This window comes from Melopsittacus undulatus, chromosome 9, assembly GCF_012275295.1.
Source record: "Melopsittacus undulatus isolate bMelUnd1 chromosome 9, bMelUnd1.mat.Z, whole genome shotgun sequence".
Taxonomy (NCBI): domain Eukaryota; kingdom Metazoa; phylum Chordata; class Aves; order Psittaciformes; family Psittaculidae; genus Melopsittacus; species Melopsittacus undulatus.
The window spans coordinates 10077981-10105875 of NC_047535.1; the positions used below are offsets into that span (position 1 = coordinate 10077981).

General features: G+C 40.4%; 1 protein-coding gene across 1 annotated transcript in view; it reads left to right on the forward strand.

Moving 5' to 3' along the window:
* HOMER2 (homer scaffold protein 2) overlaps positions 1 to 27488 on the forward strand; it is a 62721-nt gene extending 35233 nt beyond the window's left edge. Inside the window, exons 3-9 of the mRNA XM_031048656.2 lie at positions 5127 to 5258; positions 12061 to 12153; positions 13459 to 13598; positions 15080 to 15236; positions 17010 to 17120; positions 19009 to 19089; positions 20489 to 27488. Coding sequence (XP_030904516.2) covers positions 5127 to 5258; positions 12061 to 12153; positions 13459 to 13598; positions 15080 to 15236; positions 17010 to 17120; positions 19009 to 19089; positions 20489 to 20677 — 903 coding nt within the window. The 3' untranslated portion in view covers positions 20678 to 27488. The remainder of the gene's footprint in view (positions 1 to 5126; positions 5259 to 12060; positions 12154 to 13458; positions 13599 to 15079; positions 15237 to 17009; positions 17121 to 19008; positions 19090 to 20488) is intronic.
* The last annotated feature ends 407 nt before the right edge of the window (positions 27489 to 27895 follow it).

Here is a 27895-nt window from a genome sequence, read left to right on the forward strand (position 1 = left end):
GCAGCAGATAAAGCAAAGCTGGAACAAGACTTGTTGCTACTTTCAGTTTTCCTAGGCTTCTTTTATTATTTTGTAAGGACCTTCTACAAAGCCTTTTCAGGAAGGGTGGGGAGAAGGATTTGATCACATCTGCTGGCCCTGATTTGTAAAACAACTATAATTAATCCTCCTGCATTACAGGTTCAATGTTTTGCCCAAAGGCTGTTCTTTCTTTCATCCCCACATTCTTACACTGCTGTGAGCATGTCTTTGTGCTGCTCCTGCTTTACTCTGTTAGGTGGCTTCAGCAAGGGACTCTTTTTCCCCTTCAATAGCACTGTGTTGATGAACAGTGTGTGTGTAGTGTGTGTGCTGGCTTTGTAGGACTAGAACTGAAATGATCAGTTTACAATCAGTGGCATATCAGTGAAAAGATGTTTCAGCTAAGGCTAGAAGCGCTCAGTGCAGGTAGGAAGGATGATAGAAGGTGCAAACGATAGTGCAAATTACAGAAATGTAAGCGGGTTAATTCCACAAGGGACTTGCTGAACATTTGGGATATAGAGAGAATTTCTCTGCAAATCCATCCCTGTCTCCTCATCTTCACATCCAGTGTCACAAACCCTTCTGATTCATGTCGACTTGATGAGCTGGAAGAACCTGCTGAGCCTGTGATAGCTGTGGCCAGAGGATTAGCAGCTTCTTTCCCTCTTCAATTCTGTTTTTAGACTGGGATACATCTTTACTGAAGATTAGCAGCCTGGTGGGTTGGGGAAATTAGTTTTTACAAGGGCTGCAAACTGGAAAGCACATATTCAGAGGTGTGAAAATGAAAGGAGATAGTGACTTCTTAATGAGTACATCCCATGGCCTCAGGCCTTGGGGCTTTCCTGAGGTTAGGTGAGGTGAGGTTACTTCAGAATAACAGGTGATGTGAATTTAAAGGGAAAATCCCAGAATAATTCCTAATGTGGCACTCTTGTCCTCAAAAAGGGTCCCTTTTCTGATTTGATTTAATTTAATGCAGGTCCAATATATGCAGTTCCAATATATATGGCTAATAATTCATGAGATATTTCATGGCTCTTATTTTGGTCTTTCCCCAGGTAGAGAAGCTGGTGACAGAGCTGGCTGAATCAAAGGTCCCCTTTGCTGTCTCATCACAGGAAGTATCCTGGCCGACTCCTGCCAGGGCATTGGCTCTCCTCTCTAGGGCTGTGCCAGTAACTCTGCCTAAATCCCACTGTGATCACTGCTCTCCTCCCTTGGAGCTGAGCTTGCTCTCACCCCTGCTTTTCCCTGTTGTGAACCTGGCAAGTCAGGACCAATGTGACCAAGGCGTGTGCTGTGAGCCAAGCTGGCAAAACTCCGTGTGCTGCTCCAGCTTCACTCCCTGTGTGCTCCTGCTCATGTATTAGGAGCAGCATGGGCTGCCAATACATTTTTTTTCTTCTATGCACTCAGGTTTTCTTGTGACCTCTCCCTGCTTGATTTATTTGTCAGTTTCTCTCCATGGGAAGGCAGCAGGATGGGTGTGTTACAGCCTCTGAATGTTCTGCTCTTCGCCAGCTTGTTTGCATTCGCTTTTATCTGGTGAATATACCCCTTGTGTTTCTAAATGTCTGGAGTAATTTCTGGTTGATGTAGCACTACCTTGTGCTGCGAACATTCTTCTGTGTCATCTTCAAATAGAAACTTAGATCTGTCAAGGTTGTTTTTCTCCCAAAGGAAGTGAAATTAGTACGGGGTTTTGTTTGGCTTATGTGGATGTTCCAGGAATGTTTGCCATCTGATCTGCTTGCGTGTAGATGAGAGCAAAGGCAGATATTTATTTTTTTTAAACCGCACATAGACAACTGAGTATTATTAATGAGTTTGTTATTCTGTAAGGTGCTTATTATGTTATCTCCTCTTTGCCTTTGTCTTTAGGGAGAACTCTTTAACCACTTCAGGGATTGATTACATTTGATTAGAGAGTAGTTTGCCTTTTGAATCCATTACCCTGGATGAAAATCTGTAAGTTTATTCTGATTTCTGATGCAGCTGGAATTGCACCATGTGTGTATTATATGAATGAGGTCCAAATGCAAAGCTATTTCATAAAAGCCCATTTGAATTGATGAGTGTTCTTTTCTTACAGGATTATAATACTGGATTGCAGGGATGGAAAAGAGCCTGCAGGCTCATTTACCCATGGCAGCTTTCAAATAGTGCCCTTTCCATTCTGCAGTCTTCTTCTCAGACTCTTCTTCTTTTGAAACTTGAAAATTCAGGCTCCTCCTTTCATAAAAAAAAAAAATTCATAGTTTGGGTGATTTATCCTGTTGTGATAGCCACAAATGTTTCCCCTGTCTTCTGCCCTGGCTGAGACCTTATGCCTGGGAGATGGAGGAGTGACGGGGAGTGTTTTCCTTCTGGTCTCACATAGCCAAGAGTGAGCCAGCTTTGGGAGGAGGATAGGCTGGGTTGCCTGACAGCAGGACTTGCAAGTCTTGGTTTTCATTATTCTTTGAAATCATAAAGCCCTTTCTTTCTCCTAAACACAACCAACATGATTGTTCCCTGGCCAATGTGGTGTCTCTGTTCTGAAACAGTGACCAGATTTCTGTAGGAAATGAATGTACAGACTGATGCTCCCGAAGTTCAGTGTTATGACATGTTCCTGCAAGTGTGATGGGGCAATGGGGTCATGATGGTGAGGAAAACTGGGTAGATAAGTGCAATATACTCACAGAATCCATCTCCTCTGAACTGCTTCCATGAGCTCTGATTTAATCTGCTAAGCTTTTACTTAGGTTATCACTTCTCTGTAGGAGCGTGGTGTTTCTGAAGTGCCTGACTGACAGGGAGATTTAAGGGAAGAAAAGGCAGAGCCAGCTTCCTGGCAGTTTCACTAATTGCAGCTTATTATAAATTTAACAGATGAACTGTCACTTTCCTGAAGGTGTGTGATCACCACAACCTTTTCTTGAATTCTGCACTGGCTATAGAAAAATTTAACTTCTAAGGTGCTAAGCTAGTGTGGTGCATTTCATCACTCAATGAGGTGTTCCTTGGTTTACAATTTGCAGGCTTCATTATTCCGTTTATCACATCTTTGATAGTATTGGACTGTGGTCTAAAATACATCTTTGGTGTGTTTGTTTCACGTATTTGTATTTACTGAATGATTATTGTGGGAGGTATGGAAGTTTATTCTTCTCAGAGTCTGCTTCCAGTGAGTGAAGCTTTTGCCTTTGAATAGAGCAAGTCATTTTATTAGTTTTTTCTCTACAGATGTCTAATTTGATAGGCACAGTAGGGCTGAATTAATACCTTTTTCACTTGAAATTTCTGGGTATTTCAGAGCTTCTAAAATAAATTCTGTAACTTGAGAAACCAAACATTTGTAAGTAGTTCATCTGTCTGCTGTAAGGTTTTAAAAGAAGAAATATACATATAGCACTTTCCTTAAAGTTTTTGGAAAGCATCCTGATTTTCTGGGGTTGGTGGTAACTTTTCCTCCTGCTCTGGTTACTCTCTATATCATGCAATTCTTGTATCTTCATACTTAATTTGCACTGTCAAACCCCTACCTCTCTGAAATCAAACTTAGATTTTATTTTGGCTGTGTTTCTGTTGTGTGACTTAGCCAGAGGACAGCACATCTGGGCAGCTGTGCTTACACCTTTGCCTGTCAACTGGCCATTAAAAAGATGTTTTGACCCTGAAAGCTGATTCTGTATGGTGTGTGTTGGCCAGCTGGTTTCAAAGTCACCTTCCCCTTGTTCTTGCCCTGTTTATTCACATGCAAAAACCTATTTCAGTGGTACCAGCCACCTGGCCCTCCTTTGCCTTGATCCTTCGGATAAGACTTTCACTGGTAGGAATTGGAAGGGCAGGCAGGAAATTGTGTGTTTATTTGGAAGTGATGATGCAAAAAATAGGAACCTCTGAAGCTGAGGAGTTTCTAAGAAATCAAATAAAAACGTCAGCACAAAGGTCTGAAGTTACAGGGGGACAGTGGCAAGGAAAACTCTTTCTCTGGTAAATTTAATTCACACTTTTTGCTAAATGTAAATGATTGCTTAGGAAAAAACTGCTTGGAATACATAGTAAATGATGTTGCCAGGATACTTCCTGATCGTGTTAATTAAACTGTCCCACAGATTTGGCTTAATTACTGCATAATTTGCATATTGGAAATGGTGGTATGCATTACTAAAGAAAGCTCATATTCTGTTAGGAGAAAAAACATTGTACATGAATTAATCTCGAGGAGAAGGACTTCTAGACTCATATAATGATGTATCTTGAAAATAAAGTTGGGATTTTTGATAACAACCTGACATATATCTCAGTCCTTTTTGCAAGATAACATTTTATGCTTGCCTCTCTAAGCTCCTTAGAGACCTCATCCCAACAGCTTTCCTCTTGTTGGCTATTTCTTTAATTACAAGAACCACTGTTGCTTTCAAGGTTGGTGGTAGTGAAGCAGATTTTAGTTAACTTGTGTAAAGTGGCAGAATATTTGTCTTGAGGCCCACATTTATGCTGAATGTTGGTGATGTGCTTCACCACGCTCCCAAGTTAAACTCGCTATTAAGCTCTCAGTTTCTTCTTATAGAATCATAGAATTGTCTTGTGGTTTTGTTGTTTTTAATTTCTGACATGTCTCTGTCATCCTACTTGTGGAGGCCCAAGGCCAAATGGAGAAATGGTGAAATATCACTTCAGTCTTCCAGTCTGAGGGCAGGTGTTGCTGATGGACACCCTGCTTGGAAGCCTTGAGCTATCCCGGGTGCCTGGCGGGATGGTGGAAGAAGCTGTGTGCCTTTGTAACACTGAAAAAGAGGGGTTTGCATCTGCATTTCTCCCAGGGTAATTTTATAGCTCCTGTCCCTGCTGTTGCTTTGAGTTCAGTAATGTTTCTGCAGCCGTGTTTAACTGCAGGACTGTGACAGTGCTTTGGATAAAGAAGACAAAACATCAGAATTCCTGTATGACATAAGACAGGATTGAAACTGGTTTGTTTGGGGAAAAAAATCTTCTGAATACAGCAATTTCCCAATTTAGACTGCTAATTGCTTTGGATGATATTGTTGCTAGGATATGTATTTCCAGTGTGGCTTCTACTTTGTAATGCTTTTTGATGTGTTTTTAAACAGGTGATCATAAACAGCACAATCACACCTAACATGACCTTCACTAAAACATCACAGAAGTTCGGCCAGTGGGCAGACAGCAGAGCAAATACTGTGTTTGGTTTGGGCTTTCCTTCCGAGCAGCAGCTGACAAAGGTAATGGGACGCACTGAATTTTGGCAAAGGCTGTCTTGTTTCTTATTAATGAAGAACTGCATATATCTATCCCACTCTTCCAAGCTGCATGCTTCTGCAAGTCCTCTTCATCCATGCAAGTTGCCTACCTCCTATATTTACCCAATGTCTGTATATACAGAAGCAGGCAGTATTACAAACTTTGTAGCCAAAACTACAAATTAAATCTGACCACTGACAATGGTACTAGGAGATGATCTTGACGGTATCTTGCCCAGCATTGCTGAAAGCAGTTGTGTTTTCAGATATTTACAGAAGTAACTTGAACTCTGTAGTATTTTTTGGCATCTCCCTGGCTTATGTGCTCCTTTCAGATGAAAGTGGCACCAGAAGCAAAGGGAGCCACTGATATGCCAGGACTGTTGGCATCAGGGTTGCCTAATGTGTCTGCAGGGAAAGAGTTGCTGTCTCAGCCTCAGAAGTGTACATTTTGATGACTTGCCCCCATTGGTAGCTGAGGTAAAGGAGTTACCAGCCCCCAGGGCTTGCAGGTGCCCTTGTTTTGCAGATACCACTGCAGTGGTATCTGCAAAACTGCTCTCAGGAGGCTCAGTAAACTGATCTGGCTTAAAATAATACTGCATTTTTGGCATTTCAGCTCAGTGATGTGATTTGCAACCCTGACTCAAAGCTGCTTTATCACAGACCTGAGGAGGTGGCAGTGAGTCGTGGCAGTAAACGGGGGGGGGGGGGGTTGTGAGCAGCCAGGGAGGTCTGATTGCCAGGTTTGCTGGCAAAGCTGGCTCTCTCAGAGGGCAAACCTGGCCATGGGCTTGATATTGATGCAACACTTCCCTGGCCCAGGGACTGGCTACAACAGCAGACTTGTAAAGTCTAGAGTGCCTCTTGTCATGAATAACCAGCAGTTTAAAATACATCCTCTGTCATTAGATTAATGCTCTTGCCAAGTGCTCCACAAGTAGCTGGGATATTTGGTCATGTAGTTAAAAAAACCCTACTTATCTAACACATAGTTGACACCTGAAGAATGGCTGCTTGGCACTGGGTTTTGTCAGTTACCTAAACACTGTGTCCTTGGGCCTGGCACACAGTCTCTCGTGTTGTCATCCTCTGTATGCTTTGATAAGAAGAGAATCAGGACAACAAGATGTTTTTGTAGTGTCTAAAATAGCAAAGGCAGACCATTGCAAAAGGAGGATTTTTTCATCAACTGAATTGCTATAGGAATTTATTTTACTATTTATAGGAATTTATTTATACTAATTTTATTTTACTATTTTACTAAATAGGAATTTATTGGGATTTTGCAATTTCCAGAGAATTGTAATTTTTGCAAGTGTTTCTTAAAGCATATTTTGCTTTTCATGAGAAATTATTTTTGGATTTGGGATGTCCATAAAGGTGCCATGGCAATAATCTAAGACCACCCAATCAATCACATGCAGAACTGTTCTTTTAAAAATGAGGTGTGGTGCTGGCTGTGTTTTATGGTGTTTGTACAAGTGTAGGGGACTGCTCATATTCTGTGGCAAGGAGGTGTTGGTAGTAACTAATATGTAGTGTCGGAATATGGGAGGATTATGGCAGACCTGGGGGAGCAGGTTGTTTTGAGTAATGGATAAGCATGATACAATACAACCACTGGACACCAAATGAAAGAATTTAGTGCCATTAGATAGTAATTTGCGACTGAAGTCACACATCTGCAACTGTACAGGTGACCACATGGTGCTGGCTGGGGTTAAACCTACACCATGTGCTGCATGGCACCAGTGGTGCTGGTGCTGGGGCTGGCTCAGAGGATGAGAGGTATAACAAGGCATAAGAATCATTCAGAGGTCCTTGCACTCCATTCAGAGAGGTTTTACCATATTGTCAAAAAATGTCCTAACATGTGCTCAGAATAAATTTAATGCTCGTATCAGAAAGCAGCTCTCTAATGTTCACGTGGCCACACTAGAGCCAAGCTGTAAAACATGCCATGTGGGCACAGGGCCCTTGGCACCAGCTGTGTTTCTCTGTAGATTGGTTTGCACATCTGTTTGCACTGCACGATCTACTGAAGAGCACACTGCTCACAGTACAGCCTTCTACTTGCAGGGAAAGGTTTCCAAATCAGCAGAAAGACTTCTTCTCATCAGAATACCAAAGAGGAGCTTAAGGGGAGCACTTCTGAAAATGGCACAAGATGATCTATTAAAAATAACTTAATAATCTGACAGTTACCTACCTGGAAAATGTAAGAAAATCTGGTTTATTGCTACCATGCACATCAGTGGGACAAAGATACCTCTTATCATCCATGCTCCTCAGTTTAATTATTGACCCATTAGTAAGAAAGATCAGAGATGGTGAAGAGATTACAGAAGTATAAATGTATTAGGAATAATGAAACAAAGTTTCATTTTATATTGATATCATTATACTTTTATAAAAGAAATTAAAGATTGCCAGTTTTACTGGAAATAATTGAAACATTTAGGAGTTAGAAGGACACGCTAAAACTCCACTAAACCAGAGATCTGTAGCCCTGACTTTAAATAATTAAATAAAGCTGAAATATGTCTGCTGAAAACAATGAATAACAATGAGACAGGAGAAGAGGTTAGCATGCCTAAAAACTTCTGCATGTTTAAGTATATTGGTTGGCCTAATAAAAGATATTGCCTCTCTGTAATGCCTTGCTTCTCTTGAGATACTTAAGCATTAATCCATACCTATAGGGAAAAGCAGTTCAAATTAAACATGAGCCATTAATGAAAATTGCATTCAGTGACCCAGTAACCTAATTACCATTCACATTGATTGGGAGAATCCCAGGGCTTAAAGTTGATGTAGTGCTCAGGGTTCTTTTTCCCTCTTGCAGGACTCTCTGACCCTCCTATCCCCCCTTCCCACCCTGTGCCTCAGAAAGGTCTCAAGACATTATTCAGTCATTGCTACAGCCAAATTGAAACAGGAATCAAAGGAGAATTAATGGTGTGCCTGGGTGTGGTGAAAAGGCAGAGCTGGTGTTGTACAGGTAGTGATGTATTTTGCACATGAAGTGGTTAAGTAAAATTTCTGTTATCATTCAGCATGCTTCAATGAAGACATGCTACCTGAGGAGCTGTAGGTGGCGAAGGGCACAGGGACAAGGATTTATACAGGTGAGAAACCAGTAAACCCAGATTTTGCACATCAAAAAGCAACTGCACCAGCCTCTGGGAAGCACTGGACTTTATTTCCATCCATGCATGCACATTCTATGTGTGGTATTTTCTGGCTGCTGTATTGCAGGGGAGAAAGCTGGGAGCAGAGCCTTCCTTTACCCCAGCATGCAGCACAGCCTCTAGGTCCAACGTGGCTGTGCTAGAGCAAATTGCTGGCCACTTTCTGGAGTAAATAGTCTTGTTTGTTGCTAATCTGCCTGGTACTGAGGGCAAACCACAGGCAAACCGACCTGTGCGTTGTGGGTCACAACACAGTAGTGCTCCCTAACAGGAACATCGCATCACCCAGCCTTCTGCAAACTGAGAGGGCGATGAAATATTTATGAGACTACTTTGGGTGGGAGCAGCTGTTTCATCTGACACTGGCACAATTTGTCAGTAGGAGACATAAAATATAATGCCAGATCAGGAGCTTAAGATTTACACATGCAAAATAATGCTTTTTAATGTATAAAATGTTAAGAAGGTCTATTTAAATACCTATATTTTCCCAGGTGACAAGCAAGCTGCAGATTTGAACGGCCTTTAAATAATTTGTGTAATGCACAGTAGCATCCTGGAGTCCCCATTAAATTTCACTGGGCAAGGCTCATAATCAAACAGTGCTTATGGGCTGCAGCAGCCTCAGACTAAAAGGCTTCAGAAGTGTCGATAGCAGCGGATCTTTTCCATATTGCAGCTTAGCCTTACTGTTTCCTGTGACATGGGAAGATACATCATATAATTCATAATGAACTATTGGAATGGTGTTTAGTTGGCATTTCTCCTACTCTGGTCTTTTTCTTCCTAATTTTGGGGAACTTTGCCTGAGAACAGTGGTAGAGGAAAGGGAAGATGAAAGCAATAAAGATGAAAGGAGTATGATGATTTTTTTTTAGTTGGTTTTGGGTATTTATAAATTCACTGCCCCTTGATACCACATTTACCGTGATTTCATTTGCTAAACAGAAGATTAATTCAATTATTAACTAGGAATTTCACATCGGAAAAGCACTCCCTATTGTTGCAATCATTTGATAGCTCAAAGTCAACTTAGATCTTGGAGGTGGTACATGGTTTTATAGTATCAATTATTTGTCACTTATTTATGTTTGGGACAGAAGAAATCAGTTAGTGGAGAGAAAACATTTCTCTAGTGTCTGCCAGTGATTAGACACTGTGGCTGTGCAGTCACTGTCAGAGACAACCTCGAGGTCTGGGTAGCTTCAGAAACGCCTATTCTGCTCCTGTAGCAATTAGCATTGGTAATGTTACACAAGTTTGGGCTGTCACCACTGTGTTGCTGTGCTCAGAAGAGTAATCAAGTGAAAGGCTTTAATTTCATAACAAGTCAAGTGATCTTCAAAGTAGCTTTCAGAAATGGACTGTAAGTAAGATCTAGCAGGTAATAATTAGCTAAGAATGAAAACAAAGCAAAGGCAGTCTTTCACCACCGTTTCTGTAACAGCTGTCTTTATGTTGTTAACAACATTAAAAATGAAGGGTAATATTTTAACTCTTAAAGCCAAACATCTGACACTAAAATGGTGGAAAATTCAGTTATGTTATATTGTTTCTAAAAGCAAATGTGTTAAATACATGTGTTGGTGAACTAGAGACATGACTGAAATCTACTGTGCAATGAGATCATTATTGGTTTTATGTTGAAGATTAGCTTTGTTCAGTCATATGCAATTTTTTATTATGGAAATGTGGAATAATGCCCTTTTCTCCTCCACTCAAATAATTTCTCACAGCAGTCTCCTCTGTGCTTTATGAAGATAGCTGCAAAAATACAATTTGATAGATCACTTCCAATTCTTTTTGTTTTTTCATATTTCGTATAGTCCATGAAGAACCCTCATAAATTTTTCATACTTGCCCATAAAGATTTATTGTAAAAGAGAGACTCAGAACAGCCTTTTACTATTTCCAAGAAACCCAAGTGTAGAACTCATTGTTGATACAGTATTTTAGAAATAATCAGCTTGTAATAGCTATTTTGTCACAGCAGGAGATACATTTTGTGTAAAGCGGAGTTAAATCACTTAAGGCAAGAATGTAATGGAGTTGTTCCTAATGATCTTTACAGTGTTACAAAGGTAATCAAGTCATTTGTGTGTGTAGTGACTGCACATGCCATCAGATACCAACCGCTGCCTTCCAAGAGCACATACGTTGCATATGAAATTTCAGCTGTTGTATAGCAAACAGTTGGATTTGAGAGCTCAATCCAGGTCTTGAGCATCATCACAGGCCATACTGTACACCCCCGATTTCATCTATGGGGTTTGAGAATGATGTATGTGGGTTTGTTGGAAGTTTCCATTTTTGTGTGTTACACAAAACACAGGTTCCTCCACATATAAATCCAGATTTCTCTTAGACCAGCTGGAGAAGATTTGTTTCACCAGCTTTTATGGTCCCAATATTTTACTGAGAGAGAGCATGCTAAATACCTGCTGTAAATCTGTAAGTCAGAAGAAAGGTTAGTAAGTGGGTTATGATTCTTTCCATTCCTTGACTATAAAATGTGAATTTTTTCATGCATTTATTTACAATTTTGTCATAAGTATTCTGAATTATCTGTGGATATAATGGCAATCCTTTCATCAGCAAACTGCACAATAAAATACAGATATTTATATTTTTACTTTTAACATGTCTGTTCTTCCTAGCATTTCAAGTTTCTCAAAACAGAGGCAAACAAAACCAAGCTGTTTTAGCAGAAAGCCAGTTATCCATTCTCATATTGGATGCATCTTAATTAAAAAAATAATGTATTGCACCTTTTCTTCCATGTTTGTGATCATCCTCTTAAAACTTTAAGCACTGCTTGAAATGTTTAAAACCCTGCAATCCCAATTGACTGTGATAATACTTGTATTTCAAAAGTGCCAGGCTGGCTTCAGAGCAGATATCCTATAGCAACTTGTAGAGATTGTGATTGTTACTTTTCATCTTTATCATTCCTTTCCCCTGCCTCCCCCAGCTTCATATAACCCCCTTACAGGATGCATTCAGTCCTTTCCCTGAGGTCTTCTACCTTTGTTTCATTTTTGCCATGAATAAGAAAATTATACTAGAAAAGCTGTGTTTTCATATGGCCCCATCATACATTCAGATCTACCTTGTCATTTTTTGTATTTCTTGATAATCCCTTGCTTGCAGCCTGCAGAGGAGCTCATTTGCATTCCTTAATTTAATTGACTTGCTTTTAGGAATAGAAGACATTGATGATTTTTTTTATCCAAACATATGCCTTTTATACTTCCAAATTTAATAGACTGTCAACACCAAGTGAAACGGAGGAGGGGGAGGAAATAAACAAAACCAAATCAAACCAGGAGACACCAACATCTCCTTTTTCTCCATGGGTTTTTGCTGTGATTGGCCAGAGTTGCAGAGATATCCCTCTTTTAGAAGCAGCCCCATTCCTTCTGAAAGAACCTCCCTGCCAAAGAATTTAATGCTTTTTTCTTGCCAAAAATTTTAAATTATCAAAATCAGTTGCTCACTTTTGGAGATACATTAACCACATAAACACAGTAATCTGAATTGTTTAATAGATGAGAAATCATTTTGATAAATATCTTTCATGCTTTTTCCAGTTTGCAGAGAAATTCCAAGAAGTAAAAGAAGCTGCCAAATTAGCAAGAGACAGATCTCAAGAGAAAATTGAGACCTCGAGCAATCATTCCCAGGTTTGTAATTTTGCTTTAATACCTGTACACATACAGGACAAATAATTTAAAGTTAAATTTTCTAAATGGACTATACCAGCTTCTGGCAGCAAGCTTAAAGTTTATAAAATGAAGATTGTCAAAGGTAATTGTCAGCTGCTGGACATTAGGATTGTCAGAGGAATATTTTTCATCCATCCGTGCTCTTTGTCTTCATTAAAATCTAGTTTCTTTCAGCAATTCTTGTGCTGTTATAACTTTTTTAATAACAGAGAAAGCCATACATCTTCTGGTTTGTACTGTTACACATAGTTTGGGTCACTGGAAAGTAAGTCAGTGTAGTGCTTCAGCAGACAGTAAATGAGATTCATTGAGATACTTCTTTTTGTCATCTAATCTACTTTTGTAGGAGTTTGGTTTGCCAATGGTGAGACTGACTGTTGTGGCCATAGTGTTTCGTTGCCTAGGTGTGACTAACAGAAAGCTGCGGTGTGGGAACATAGGCAGTGCTTTAGTGAGTAGTTGGAAGAAGCTTGTGTGGCATATTTGTCCAATACACTTTTCTAGACAGCACATTTTGATACAGCCAAGTGCCTCTTGTCTAGGGAGATCTGGGTTTCTTACAAAATTGAAGAAATTGGGTATTGTCCCAGTCTGTCTATATGTTTAACTTTAATTTCATAAACACTGCATTAGGCAAGAATGAATCCTGTTCAGTGGGTGTTCTTGGCCTAGGCTAATGTTTGTTGGAATGTTAGATGAATTTTGATCAGAAAGGAATTCAAATGCATTATTCACATACAAGAGTGAACTAACCCTTTTTGTAGGGTCCACAAATATTAATCTGAGAGGCTACTTTGGATACTCATTTTTTAAAGACTTTGGTTATAGCCTTTATGGTTCACTTTGTCCTTAGTTGGTGATCACCAGGCAGTGGGTGAATGATATCTCTAAGGAGGAGCAGTACCTTCTTTTTTTGTTTTTAGTTTGGACTTTGTGTGCTTCCAGGTGCACTGTATTGTTTCATTATCTTAAAAAACCTCAACCTTTAGAAAACACAAGCCTTGTCATTAAAACACTTAAAAACTATTTCAAACACTTTAAACTGCCATTTTGTATTATCATTATATTTTTTTTCCTTCCTTTTTTAAACAGACCAGCTTTGCAGCCAAGATATGAAAGGTATGCGTTTGTTACCACTGTTATGCCAGGAGAGCATCTGCAGCCTAGGTCTCAGCAGGGTGGTGTAGGCACAAGATTGCAAAGAAATTGATGTAGTGGGAGATGCAGAAGACACCCAGTATTCATTTGTGTGTTGTGCTGCAGGAATCTGGACGTGAAACACCATCTTCCACTCGAGCATCTAGTGTGAACGGGACAGACGATGAGAAGGCATCACATGGAGGTCCTGCTGAGGCACATCTCAAGTCTGAGAATGATAAATTAAAAATTGCTCTAGCCCAAAGGTGAAGGTCCCTTAATACCTAAATTGCATTGGAATAGCATGCTGTAATTATCTGATGGCTAATGAGATTAACAGAAATTATTCAAATGTAATTGCATTAATTTAAAATGATACAACAGAATGGATGAATGAGCAGATTTCAGCAAGTACCTCCCGGTATGCAGTTGAGAGATATTTACCATTTAGTCTTTTCCTGTTCTACTTCGTGATGAAATAAGATATCTTTTACTCTGCTAATGCCAACTCTCAGAACCACCTTCATTTCTGAAGTTTTAGAGCTACAGAAATAACATTAAAACCATGGGGGAGCAATTGCTGCTGATAACATGTGAAACCAATCTCTCTTCCTCTTTGAGTCTGCTATATTTACTTTGATGAAAATAGATATGGATATGTAAAATTATAAAAGGGAATGAACTCAACTGGAAAAGTTGAAGTAAGAAATATAATTTCATCAGTCTGCTTAGAAGTCTTAGGGGAATGTTTCTAAAGCTGTGGACAATGCCCCTTGAAGCGACATTTTTTGCTATTTGCTTTGATAAATTAATTTGAAAATGCTGAGAAGAGTAATTTGCAGCCATAGCGGAAATACAGGCATTGGAATATGCAAAGTTACTACATTAAAATGGAATAATTCTCTACTGGGATCTTGCCTTATCTGCCTCTTGCATGTGAATATATCTGTCAATGGAAATACAACCTATCAGGATCAGGCTACTCTTAAGCTATTTAAATTAAGGCAGCAGCACCACAAGCAGCATTACCCATATATTATGCATATATGATATTTGAAGCTCACCATCTCTCTTTATTGACATTTCAATAGAGTAACCTATTTCATAGTGTTTGTGCACTCCTCCTGCTGAAGACACCTCCACAGGCAAGTAGTAACTAGCGTGGAGGGAGTTTCAAAGCCTTGCTTCCATTCATTCTCTATTCTTGTGCTCTATACTGCAGCTTGGAGCTTTGGGGAATGAGTAGTTTAATTCTTCAGCATTATGTAACATCACATTATATCACATCTAGATGGTGTCAGCCGCTGACATCTTCTGTTCTGAACTACTGTACCAGCTGCAAATGTGTAGTTGCTTTGTTGCATGGGTACCACATCCCCAGGCCTGCAGTGCAGAGGTACTTGGTGAGGCACAGCCACACGGCTCTGGAGGTGGGCAGAATGTGTTTGCAATGGTGGAGATCCCAACTGTCAACCCTACAGCCTGCTTCAACAGCAGGACTTTTGCTCCTAACACGCCAGTCACTGTTGCTGGAGTTGATAGCTCCCTGTGTTTTGACAGAGACAGTCAAATTAAGGCTTATGTTCTCCTCAGGCAGCCAGTTACGTACATAGGAGTATTCTTGATTTTATAACACAAAATTATTGTTCAGCTCACATCACTGGTGGATGAGTTTGTAGTCAGATAAAGAATAATGATGCACAGGTTTATCAGGTGAAGCCATCTGATGGTGCCCTGTTTTTCTCAGTTCAACCAATGTGAAGAAGTGGGAGACAGAGTTGCAGACACTGCGGGAGAGCAATGCCCGGCTGACCACAGCACTGCAGGAGTCCGCAGCCAGCATTGAGCACTGGAAGAAGCAGTTCTCAGCCTGCAAGGAGGAAAATGACCAGCTCAGGGGCAAGGTAGCAGAGCATACCCACAGGAGAGCCATCTCTTCCAGTTAGCTGATCCTGCCGCTGCTCTTTCTCTTGAATCTCTGCTGCATTGTGTGTTAGGATACAGATTTTGTCTTGGGAAGAGAGGTGGGCAGGGGGGGTTTAAGGCAGCTGTTTCCCTCTGCACACAGTGCACAGGGAAGTTTGAAGGGCTGGGGATCAGTGGGAGGACTGGTGCTGCCACATTACATGAAGCTCCCTGATTCTTGGTTTGGGAGATTTGGTGTCAGCAGGGGTTGCTGGCCAGGGTGATAAAACAGTAGGGTTTTAAAAGTGAGAATACTATTGCATATCCCTTTCAAAACTCACTTAAATACTGCCAGATGATGAATGAGCAGAAGGCATGGTTTATGGCCTGGTTGCCTATAGGAAACTAAACTGGGAACAACACAGTATTAGAAACAAATCCTGACAGTGGGCAGGGGAATGAGGACATCAGTTATGTTTGTGAGCTGGGTCCTCCAGCTCTAATGCTGGGCACATCTTTTCCAGAAACCTACCAAGAAGCGTCCTGGGGCAACCTTTTTGCAAGGCAGATACTCTCTACCTATTTGCATGTATTTTGGATGTGCACAGTGATAATTCAGAGACCAATCCAGAACTGTATTAACTGATATTACATTAAAAAACAGTATTAGTTGTTATATGGTTTGGGTTCCTATATCCAGTCTCTTTTGGTCACGGGAGAAGTGAGAGACTGGAACAGAATGTTATAAGAAAATATGATTTATTGCAGTGTAGTTTTTTAGTTTTCTGTACTGTTGCACAGAAAAGTTGTTCTCATTAACATGAACAGATGAAACATGCCGCGTCCCAGTAGCTGTAGCCTACATATGAAAAGATTATCAAAACCCTGCCTTACTACAGCTGCAAGGTCATCATACCAGTGACTAGCCAGGCTGTGCAGCAATGCTGTCTGTATAATGTACTGTCTTTCTCTATATGAGAGGTTTTCTGAGCTTTATCCCCAAGTAGGCTCCTTGCTTGGTGCTCATGCTGCACCACTGCAGTGCCCTGGGAAGTTCCATCTCCTTTATTAATTGGGTCAGAATTTTTTGCATATTGCTCTACCTTCAACTAAAGGAAGTTATAATCCCAAAGCAACATGAAGCTGAGAATTAAAGTACATACTTTAATGAGCTGGCCCATCTCCTGAGAGCGAAGTCCAGAGCTGGTAGCAGAACATGTGGAGAAAGCAAAGCACATCCCTGGGCAAAAGAACAAAGCGGCATACGTTGCTCTGAATTGGTTCTCTTCCCAAAGTTTTGATGATGTGTCTGTCCCTTGAACTCCAGCTAAAATAATAAGCAACCCCTGAGGAGGCAAAGCTGGGAGCACCAGAGAGATTTCTTCTCCTTGCTGTGTTAAGAAAGCCCATCCCTATAGTCTTGTGATGGTTTCATAGAAGTGAAATGCAGATTTTATCCCCAGCTCCGCTTATTTTAGCAGCTCAGTGTTTTGTGCATTCCTGACTACTTATATGAGATACTGTGCAAGAGAGAATAAACACAGTCCCAGGGCTTCCTAGTGGAAGCGTAAATTGGCTCTTTTTAAGGAAAGAAGCGGTAGTTTGATTGCAGTGAATCAAGTGCTATGATTTAGGAAACAGATCCATGACAAATTAAAATTGCCCATGCTTCCCTCTGCTCACTGGAGCAGTGCCCATCTCCATCAGCTGTGTTCTGCCCCAGATTCTCAAAAATCTGAAAAGTTTCACCTAATATCTGACATTTCTTAAAGATTGAAGAACTGGAGGAACAGTGCAATGAAATAAATAAAGAGAAGGAAAGAAATGCACAGCTGAGTAGACGTCTTCAGGAACTGGAAACAGAACTTCAGGACAAAGAGCTGGTAAGTGCCCTGAACCCAGAGATTACATGCTTTAGAGTTTGATTGGATCTGTCTGTTTCTTGGAATGCAGATTTATGGGCTGGCTCACCTACAGCCAGAAGCAGCCCAATGTCTTAGGATGTTGCCTGTTTCTACCTTTTTCATGTACAGCTCTTTAGGAACAGTTTGATAGAGTCCCTCAGTCTCAGTTTCATGATGTATTTTGTGCTGCGACAGCACACCTTAATTTGGCAGTGATTAACAAACAAGATACTTTCATATATAACACTTTAACAGAAGAGCTCAAGTGGTGCCACTTGTTGCCCAAAGCCAGACAGATGTATGCAGAGAACAGTTTTGTTTGCCAGTCCCCATCCCAGAATTCACATAGACATCAGCAACATTAAAAAGACATCATTTACAAAATCATAATGGCATTTGTGTAACAAGTCCTGTTTCTTTTCCAGATGGCCGGTAGTCTTCAGCTTTGCCATTTTAAGGTCTCCCTCTGATCTCAGAACTAATGCCAAAAGTGAGAAATTCAGATTCATTTAGAGCACCCTGGTTTGTCCTTTTGACATACAGTGTCCATTTTTCTAAGGAGAATGATGCTGATGGCTTCAAGCCCCTGAACAGTGGTGAAAATAATGGGATCCTTGGTTTTTTCCTTCATTACAGTGACCAAATGCTCTGTGCTGGATGAAGAGAAAAAGTTTCTCAGCAGGTGCAGTAAAGTTTGCCATGTGCCATTACAGCATCTCTGCTGGTGCTCTTAAAAGCAGTGCTGTTAACGGGTTTTATGATAGCAGAAGAAAATAGTTTAGGGAGATGGATTTTGATGAAGATTATGAATATAATCTTTTTCAGCCCCATATTTCAAAGGAAAATGTTGTGCTTTCTTCCCAACCTTTCTGTGGTAATAGCATGTATAATAACCCTTATACTCTGCTAGTGTTTTCTTCAAGATTCACATTTTTACGGCACCAAATCAACCAGAAAATTGATTGACTTGTGAACATTACATACCTATCTTCCATTTACACTGGCAGTGTACTAACTTGTTTTCAGACTGCATACTCACATTAGCAGGTGCTTCATTAGGTCTACATCATCCATAAGTAACCTTTTCATGGTCTGCAATTCAAACCAGCATGAAGCCTTCTCATGGACATTGCTATGCAAGAGGAGCTGCTGCTATCCTCTTTGTGTAGGAAGTGCAGAGAGGAAAATGTAAAGACATGAGAATCAGGAGAGAGCTATCTAGTAGAATATTTACATTTATATATGTATATAGTTTATATATGTATATAGTTTATATATGTATGTTTTTATATTTATATATGTATATGTATATATACACAGTAATATATTATATATAGTAAGTATTACAGTACAGTAGTTATATATATATAGTAAGCATATATAGTAGAATATAATTATATTTTGAGATGTAAGCTCCCTGGCATTATTTGTGAATATACAGATATATGTGCATGGAGTAATGGGCACAACTGAAACACAGGAAGTTCCATCTGAATATGAGGAAGAACTTTCTAACTTTAAAGGTGGCAGAGCACTGGAACAGGCTGCCCACAGAGGTTGTGGAGTCTCCTTCTCTGGAGATATTAACAACCTGCCTGGACATGATCCCGCGCAGCCTGCTCCAGATGACCTTGCATTAGCATAGAGGTTGGACTAGATGATCTTCAGAGGTACCTTCCAACCCCAACCATTCTGTGGTTAAATGATGTGTTTTGGAATGCAGACGTTCTATTTTGATTATTTTACATCCACATACTTTGCAGAATACAATAAAATATGCAAAGCCATTTCGTAGTCTCAAATTTCCATTATGTTTTAAATTGAAGCTTGCACTAATGTATTTCTTTTTTTCTTTATGCTTTCAAAGGAACTGGAAGAGCTTCGAAAGCAGGGTGAAATTATACCACAGCTAATGTCAGAATGTGAATCTGTATCTCAACAATTACAGGTACAGTTAAGCAATTAAATTAATTTTCAAATTGTTGATACATGTATTTTTTCATAAATATATGCTTTTATCTGTTCAGACCTCGGTGTTTGGAGGCAAAAGAGCTCTAGTTTGTAAAATGTTAATTACATGCAAAATATACCATGCCCTTCTCAACACAGGAGTAAGTAAATAGCTCAATTTCTTTGCCTTGCTGTCTGCAGAAATTGATTTGCCTGGGGTTGTGTTGCCTGTATCTCCTGCGGATTCCAGGCTATCCTGTATCCCATATTTCTGCTGGCCTGGGCTTGTGGAACTGTACCACAGCCATGTGTGTCGAGCAGCACACCAAGACCTGCAGCTAATTGCTGCAGCAGCACCAGGGAAGGCTTTTTGGAAAGAGACGGATGAGCATGGTTGCACATAACCAGGGAAAGAAGTTCACCTGAGGATGCATTTACATGCTGTGTCATTCCTTGCCAGCATCAACTATCTCACTGTGGCTTTGTTTTGCACATGTAGCTACTCTGCTGGGGGGTGCTCAGGCAGACTGGAACTTACTGGGCTGCTGGAGCCCTATCCAGGCAGTGGCTGGGCTTTGGGCATCACTTGTTAAAGTTGCTTGTTGTGCAAATGCAATAAATCAATAAAGGAAATGAGAACAGATACAAGCAGTATCTCATCAATGAAGTAAAATCCAATCAAACAAATAAGCCCTAATTCTGATAATCTAAACACTCTAAAATCATTTAGAAGGCTGCTGAGGAATGCAGATACTGATACTGTAAAACCATGAGTTTGGTTTGGTTCAGGACGGTAAAGTATGTCATCTATGGCTTTTGATGAGAATATGTGCTTACATGTATGCAATGGAGAACAATAGGCAAAAGAGCTAGTAAGAGGGGAAAATAATTTAATGAACTGCAGCAAGGGAGGTGTTACATGGCTGCCGTGTTCCTTGCATGAGTGCTCACAGGGAATGGAACTTTAAAAAATACCAATAAATCCAAGGGTGCTGAATAAAGCAATATTATTCCTCAGACAGTATTTTCTCAGCTTGATTTCCAGTGTTAAATCACCATAGATAATACTGTATATAATTGGTGGCACAGTGTCTAATTTTGCAACTGTAGCAATGACAGAAATATATGCACAATGCATGACTTAAATCCAGCTGAATTTTAAGATATCCACCAAGTGACAAAATCTGATGCAAAGCATCTTTTCCAGTTAATATGTGTCCTGTCCTGCGTGGGCTTTCTTTCCTTTTCATCTGACTAGCACATCACTTACTCTTGTTAATCAGTTTGCAGAAGTCGAAGCAAAAGTTTTACAGCCCAGCTGTCATTTGTTGCTTTACCCTATTAAATGCTGTTCATCCTTCTCTATGATTCATCTTATTGTCTCTTTTGTCTTTAAGGCTGCTGAGAAAAAGAACAAAGACCTTGAAGAGAAAGTCAGAACACTAAGGACAGAAGTTGAAGAGAGCAAACATAGGCAGACCAACCTTAAAACTGAATTAAAGAATTTTTTAGATGTACTAGATGGGAAGATAGATGAATTACAAGATTTCCGACAAGGACTGTCTAAACTTGGGGTTGACAATTAGATGGCAATAGATTTTTTTTTGTAATCTAGGGTCTGGATGTTTGATGTTTTGTTGATCCCAAATGTGTGTTTTACAAAATATAACTAGAATGTTCCACTTGTTTGCATTGGTTTTGTACATAGAGGCTGCAAATTTGCTGGGGGGAGGGGTTGGGATTATTTCTTTCATTTGTTTGTTTATTTTTCAAACCAATCGTGCTGCTCACTGAATTTTGTTGAGATTAGAAACTTCATGTATTGCTGCTCTGGCTTCGTGGGGTTGGGAACAGGTAGAGGGTTCCGTCTCAGGAATCTGGAACTAGATCTACCTTAAAATGAATATGCAGTTAGTTGTTGCAGGGAAATTTATATCTTTCTTAAGGGCTGTTGCAACCATAGAAACAGAAAACTAGTCTTTTTCTTGTCCAGACTATTGGCAATCCTAAGAAACATCAACTTTTATTCCTTGGTGGAGCAGAGAGAAGAGTAGAGATTAGCTGGAGCTCCTGCAGTGTGTAAAATCCGCCTGTGATGAGCTGCAGTCAAGTGAATCCCTTCACACAGATATCAGTATCTTTAGGGACCATGTCAATCGAGCCTGATTCACCAAAAAGAAATCCAGTGGATATCAGATAACCTCCGACATAGGTTGCATGTGTTTGCCTGGACCCATACAGCACAAAGTCAATGACATAGAAATGTATTTCATCTCTTCAAGTCAAGCATCTTACTCCATAGGTGAGGACAGCTTCTCTTGCTTGGTAAGGCCATCTCACTTTGGCCTTCAGTTTTGAACCCACATAGTTCCATCATTATGTGCATCTCTGAAAAATGCCCACCTGAGTCTTGGGACCAGATATGTATTTTAGAAAGTGATATGTTGCTGGCGTCCACACAGGGTGCATGCACCTCTGTGCAACTTGATCACTGTTGATTAAGTTCTGCAGTAGTGAAGGAGACATTAATATGAAAAGCAATATGAGGTTTCTTGAAGGTGTTGCTCAGAAGCACATTTCTGCCCAGGAGAGTGGCATGGTTATGACCACATGAAATCAAAATCCTTTCCAATGATTTCTGCATTCTCACCTTGCATGTCTTTGACAGTAAGGTGAGAATTGGTCACAAAGGTAGACTGTCAAAAAAACCCCACCCCAACCCAAACAGCAGAAATGCTGTTGTATGCTCAAACCGGTTATTCAGCAGCTCTAAGTGTGTGTTGAGAAATGCAAGGTCATACATACACTGGGCTCCAGTGAGAAGGAAGTCCACTTTGTCACAGGGATGTAAAAAGGACCAGAGAGGAGAATTCAGCCCAAGTTTTGCTCTTGCCCCTATGACTGCTTTCAGCTTCTTCTTTCTCCATAACGTGGTTTGAGAATCTGTTTACATGGGATCTGAATTAATTCAGGAGAGAACTTTTGTTTATATGACATTGTTATTTGCTTAATTCAGGTGAAAGCTTGGTTAAGCACCGTGTTAATGCATTCCAGCAGTGATTGATATAAAATGGTCATGCTTTACTTAGGGGCTTTTTTGTTTTCTCAGCACATCTCAATTAGAAAAGTGACCTTTAAAAGAAAGGTGAGTTATTATGAAACATTTATTGAATATCTTTTACACATAGATATATAATCCCCGTGCTGGAGAAAGGTTCTGTCTGCAATTGTCCCTTGAATTTTTATCTGTTACCATTGCATTACCTTCAATCCCTGGTTTTTAGACTGGACTACTTTGTGTATTTCTGCTTTTACTCCTCTTAAATAATGATGTGAAGCCAGGACCTTGCAGAAGCATTGTGACCTCTTTAAAAAAACAAGTGTTGTAGGCTCTTGATATTTAAAAATAAAAATACAAATAAAAACACAAATAAAAAACAGGTCCATAGCAGGGAGGCGTGTGAAAATTAGGCTTTGCCAGTATGGAAGAGTCAGCAGTTGCATAATGTGGGGTTAGATCAGACTGCTCAAAATTAAAAATTACATCAGAAACTCTGTGTGGTTGTGCACAAGTAATCTGCATTTTTAGGGTTTTTATTTTATAGCAGGTCAGATAAACACCATAATTTCAGAGGAAGTTAATGGTACTGCTTCTACTCTCCTTCCATGCTGCTTTAGAGCTCCTGAACTGCAGCTGATCCCTCCATCACTTGGGAATCACAGGATAATACAACTAAGAGCTGCAAGCAGTACAGCCTGTCAAGGCCCTCCTCGTCAACAGTGGTTTATTGCATTTGCACTGAGGACCCTCCTCCATCTTCTGGCTCCTTTTCCTTGTTGAGCAGTCGTAGGGCTTCCTTCCTGGTTTTAATATAAAATATGATTTTTAACAGGAACCTGGGTAGATGGGGTTAATCCAGATCTTTTTTTCCACTTTAGCTCGGTCTATCTCAGATCCAGTTCATTATGAATGTATTAAGCCACTCTTAAAATGCAAGAAAAGTGTTTATATGGGACTGCATTGATTTAACAGATGGAGCTTAATGCTGGTGCATTAAACCAGTGCATAGCTCTGACATGGGTGGTTATTTCTGGGTGCTACGTGCCCACCAGAGGAACAGTGGGGGTGTCCTTAAAGAAATCTCTGCCCTGTCTCTTCTAGTTTTGTCCCAAATGTATGCTTTCCTTATCTGCTATTGCTCTGAAACTGAGTTGTTTGTTAAGGAAACTGAGTTGTTTGTTAAGGATAGAGCTATATGCTGTGAGAAACTCCACCATCCAAGGTCTTGCTATAATTACCTTCTTTCTCTCTTTTTCCTTCCCAACAGCAATAAGTTGAGAGCTTCTATGTATAATCACTTTAGAACCTCCCCCAAACTCCATCACTTTTAACCTTTCTCCCTCTTTCACTGTACTTTTCCAAAGTGTGCTAGGAAGAGGCAGTGGGTGCTCCCAGAAATGTTTGTTTGGACGCCAGCCTGGCCTCATTCCTGCCCCAGATAGGAGCCCCATGTGCCTGCTGAGTGGGGACCATCAGTCTCACTACTTATTCCTTGATGCTCTGTGGTGGCTCAGCAATAACCCCTGCGTGTCATACTGTGACCCCCACTCCTCAGGGACTCATCCCAGTGTTGAAATGCCTCCTCTTTCCCAGTGGGAGCACCAAGGCAGCCAGCCTTCCCCCACCAAAATGCCTGCACTGTCCTATGGATGCATTTATTCCTCTTTTTGTGCTCACTGGGGATTCAGCCCATCCCTGTGGGCACCCCAAACAAGGAGCTGCACTCAGCTGGCAGCCACCTGCTTAGGGATGGCCCCAAACACTGTTGGGGCCAAGATATGCTCATCCCTGTCCAAGAAAGAGTCTACAAGGCATATTTTTATTTGTTATTAAAATACAGTGCTGGGCAAACCCTGGTTTCCCCATGCCATCAGCAATGAACTAGGTCATCACTCCATTTCCATTGAGCCTAAGTAGAGGCGTCTTTATACAAGGTGTATCTCAGCTTGGGCAATAAATCATGGGTTCTCTTTCTGGACACAGGTTTTTCCCTCTGTGTGGTTGATGGCAGGGTCTATCCTACCTCAGTTACATGGTCTTTTGTTAATAAGGGTCTTGTGCTTGGCACTTCCCATGCTGATACCTATTGGCTGCACTGCTGCAGATGCCACCTCACTGCCCATCCTGCCTGCCTGGCCCCACTGCCAGCGACAAGCTGGTGGCTCTAGCAAGTAAAATCTGTGCTGACCTCTTCTGACACTGAGTTAGAGAGTGTCTTACTGCCTTCCAGGCTTACCAGTGCTTTGAGCTGGCATTAGAGCTGCTGAATAATGGCGGGGTTGTGGGGTTTTGGTGGCCAAAAAGAGAAACAAACAGGTCTACTTTGTATTAGCACAAAGCCTAAAAATATTCAGTGACATAAAAATACAGGGACATAATTGTTTTCAAGGGAAAGAATGTTCTGTTAGATCTGTTATTTCACATTTTGGAAAATGACCTTAGCCTCATCTTTGAATAAATTATTTCCAAATGAAAAACAGAGACATTTTTTCACACCCCAGAATAAAGGAGGTTTACCTTCTGCTCTTTTTCTGTTTGCCTGGATCTTTATTTGCTGATTTTGACTCAACTTCACAAATAGTTTTTTATTTGGTCTAAAAATGCATTTTCAGCAAAATTAGTACTTTTCAGTGTTCTGTCTACATCTAATTGGTGTCTCCTTTGCTGAGTGAGCTCACTGGAAGGAAACTGTCTCTTCTGTAAGAATTCCAGTGCCACCTCTCACTTCCTATATTCTAGCATCCAAAAGATGCCTTTTTAATAATAGATTTACACCGGGTGCATCTATGCCCAGAAACAAATGTTATTTAGACAATGCTTGTTTTCTAGACAAACACCTGATTTTATTTTAATGTGAGTGATTTAGGGTGAATGCTTTTTAAAGCTGCTCAATGAATTAAGAAGGGTGGGAGTGGCTTTTGCTGTTTCCCCTGCTCTCCCTGCCACTGCCATTGCTTTGGAGGAGCATCAGCAAAAGCATTTGTGGTGTTAAAGCAGGTTCTCACCCTATGCTCGTCCTGTGTTTTGCTGGGCTCAGGGAGCCCATGTCTCCCTCTCAACAGTTGTCTGTAGGTTTCTGCACTCTATGCTGTGTAACTATTTTATTTTTCAAGTGTTCATTTTCTCCCTTATTAGTTTCTTGCCACCTTTGGCTGCTTCATGAATGACAGGAGAAAAGCTCCCTGTTACTGCCACCTCATACTGGTGGGAGTTTCTCAGCTCTTCGTTAGGCTCTTCCGAGTGCTTATCTCTGCAAAACCCTTCAAAGCATCAATGACTTGTAAGGAATATAGTGCTGTCTTCCTGAGGCTGAGGATTAACAAAGATAAAACTGCTATCAGGGTAAAATGCCTGGCTCAGCTCAGCGTGTGAGTGATGCTGAATCTGAAGGGAAGTGGTATAAGGGGGGGATCAGCAGCAGCAGCAGCTAATTTTGACAGTGGTTTCAGCAGAAACCTCAGTGAAAGATGTGCTCTGCCTACAAGCTGTGGATGTGCCAAAGGTCTAGGATGGCTACGCTGACCTGTCAGCTCACCCGTCTTTGGGCAGTTCTGGGCTTCTCAAGCCTGTCTATCAAAAAATCCTCAGCATATCACAAACGTGGCAGTGTGAGGGATGGAAGGTGAATACCCACACACAGAGCTGAGCAGTGCGAGAGCATTGCAGCAATGCCCTGGTTTATGGTCAGCCACTTCCAGTCAAAAATAGGAAAAGCTGTTGCCATCCTGTGCATGCTCAGCAGTACCAGAGACCTTGCAGAAGGGCATGTTCACCTTCTGGAGGGCTATGAGGCAGCAAGAACTCCCAGGCTGGGCTGGTGGGTCACAATTTAGTAACAGTAAGACAGAGCTAACCTAAGGTGATTTTTCGTTCCATGAATCCTGATTAACAAGCACCAGTGTGTCAGGCAGAGCAATACATACCCACAAGACATTTAATCCAGACACACCTCCAGATGGAGAGCCCTGGATGGGTGGCAGAGTCTGGCTGGGGATGCTGTGAATGGAGTCCTGTGCCCCAGGAGCACAGCAGTACTTTAGGCTTAGTATTACAATATAAACTTGGCAGTTAAATGAAGTTTGCATGTCTTAAATGCCATTCTCTGTGGTAAATGATAAGGTACCAGAAGTGAAACACAAGAGTCAGGAAGTGAATGATAATGTGACAAAGGTGCTTCTCAAATGAGAGCCCCCAACAGGCTGTGGGCAGTGTGGGTCCTGGCTGGGAGAGCTTTGCTTGCGTCCCTGTGGGACATTGGATGTCTAACCTGATGTTTAACCTGCTTGACTTTCTACTGCATTTTGTCTTAGCTCTGCTTCTTTATTCCTTTTTTATTTTTGGTTTTGTTTTGGTTTTTTTCTTACTAGAAAGCCTAAACATAGTCTTTGGGTGAAGGTGCCTATACCTCCAGAAATTTTATATGCACATTTTGAAATAGATTTCTTTTTTCCTTTCTGGTCATTTACTTACCAAGTAATAATGGTACGTACAAGAAAGGCACTTGACAAAAACCTGTCTGCTGTTACATTTTTGTTTGGGTTTGTTTTGGTTTTTAACACCAGTCAGCAATAATTATTTTAGCCATACACTAGCTAAAAAGACTGATAATGTAAGATTTGGGAACTCAGCTTCTAAGTTTGCAGTATATTGATTAACTTGGGTATGTGACAAAGGACCTATGCTCAATAAAAGAGTATTTTGCAGCATTTAGATGTTTTCATTTAATTGCCTAATAGTGATCATGAACATAATATTCTATAAAACTCATCATGAATGACAAACAAAGCACATTGTTTTTAACATGACTATATCCCTTGTAGTTGAAAGTTCTGAGAGTGTTTAGTGTGGTCTGCTATACCAAAATATTTAGATTATTATGAGATTTTAGTACTAAACATAAACATACACCCTGTTTTTACTGTTTCAAGTAAAGTTTAGTGAATGACTGACAGTTTGTTGATACACAACTGTGGGAAAACACTGCAGTGCTTTAAATGTATATTTTTATTTGGGTTTATTATATTTAGTATATGGTTCAATGAAAACTGAAGTGTTTGCTACAGTTGGATAATTGTAAAAACATCTCTTACCTCGTCATTTTGTCTGCTGTGAAAAAGTAATTTCCTTTTCTTATGTTCTTTTTTGTTTCAAATTGACCATAGACAGTCAATGTTAACATTTAGACTCCTAGTAGCAGTAAATGCTGGGTTTTATATATATATAAAAGGAAAACTTGATTTTTTTCTTTATGAACTTATTATATAACTTTGTGATTTTTATCTGATTTTATTGTAACATAAAGTTGTTTTATGTAAAAATATATAGTTTAAGTAAAATCTGTTGTCTCACTGTCTTCATTGACTTTGGAAAATGGACATCCTTATGGCTGCAAATCCGCACTCAAGGTAACGCTGTCCTTGGATAAAGCAGCACCTGGCTTTGATCTATAAATCCTATGGTATAGTGCCTTTGATAATCTTAAAATCTCTTTTTCAGGAGGTGGAGCTCTAAAATGTTTGCCTTGCTTAACTTTATACTGTCAGCACATCCGGGGGTGCAGGCTTGGGGTGGGTGCATACATCACCAAACCAGAAAAGCAGTATCTAGAAATATTTCAACATGAAACTGTGGACTTGCTGCACACCGAGAAAGGCCTGTTGCTGGGAGAAAGCTTTCTGTTGCCTTATCTGGGGGTGCTCAGGACCAAAAACCCTCTTGTGATTCCTGTAACTGATGCAGCAGC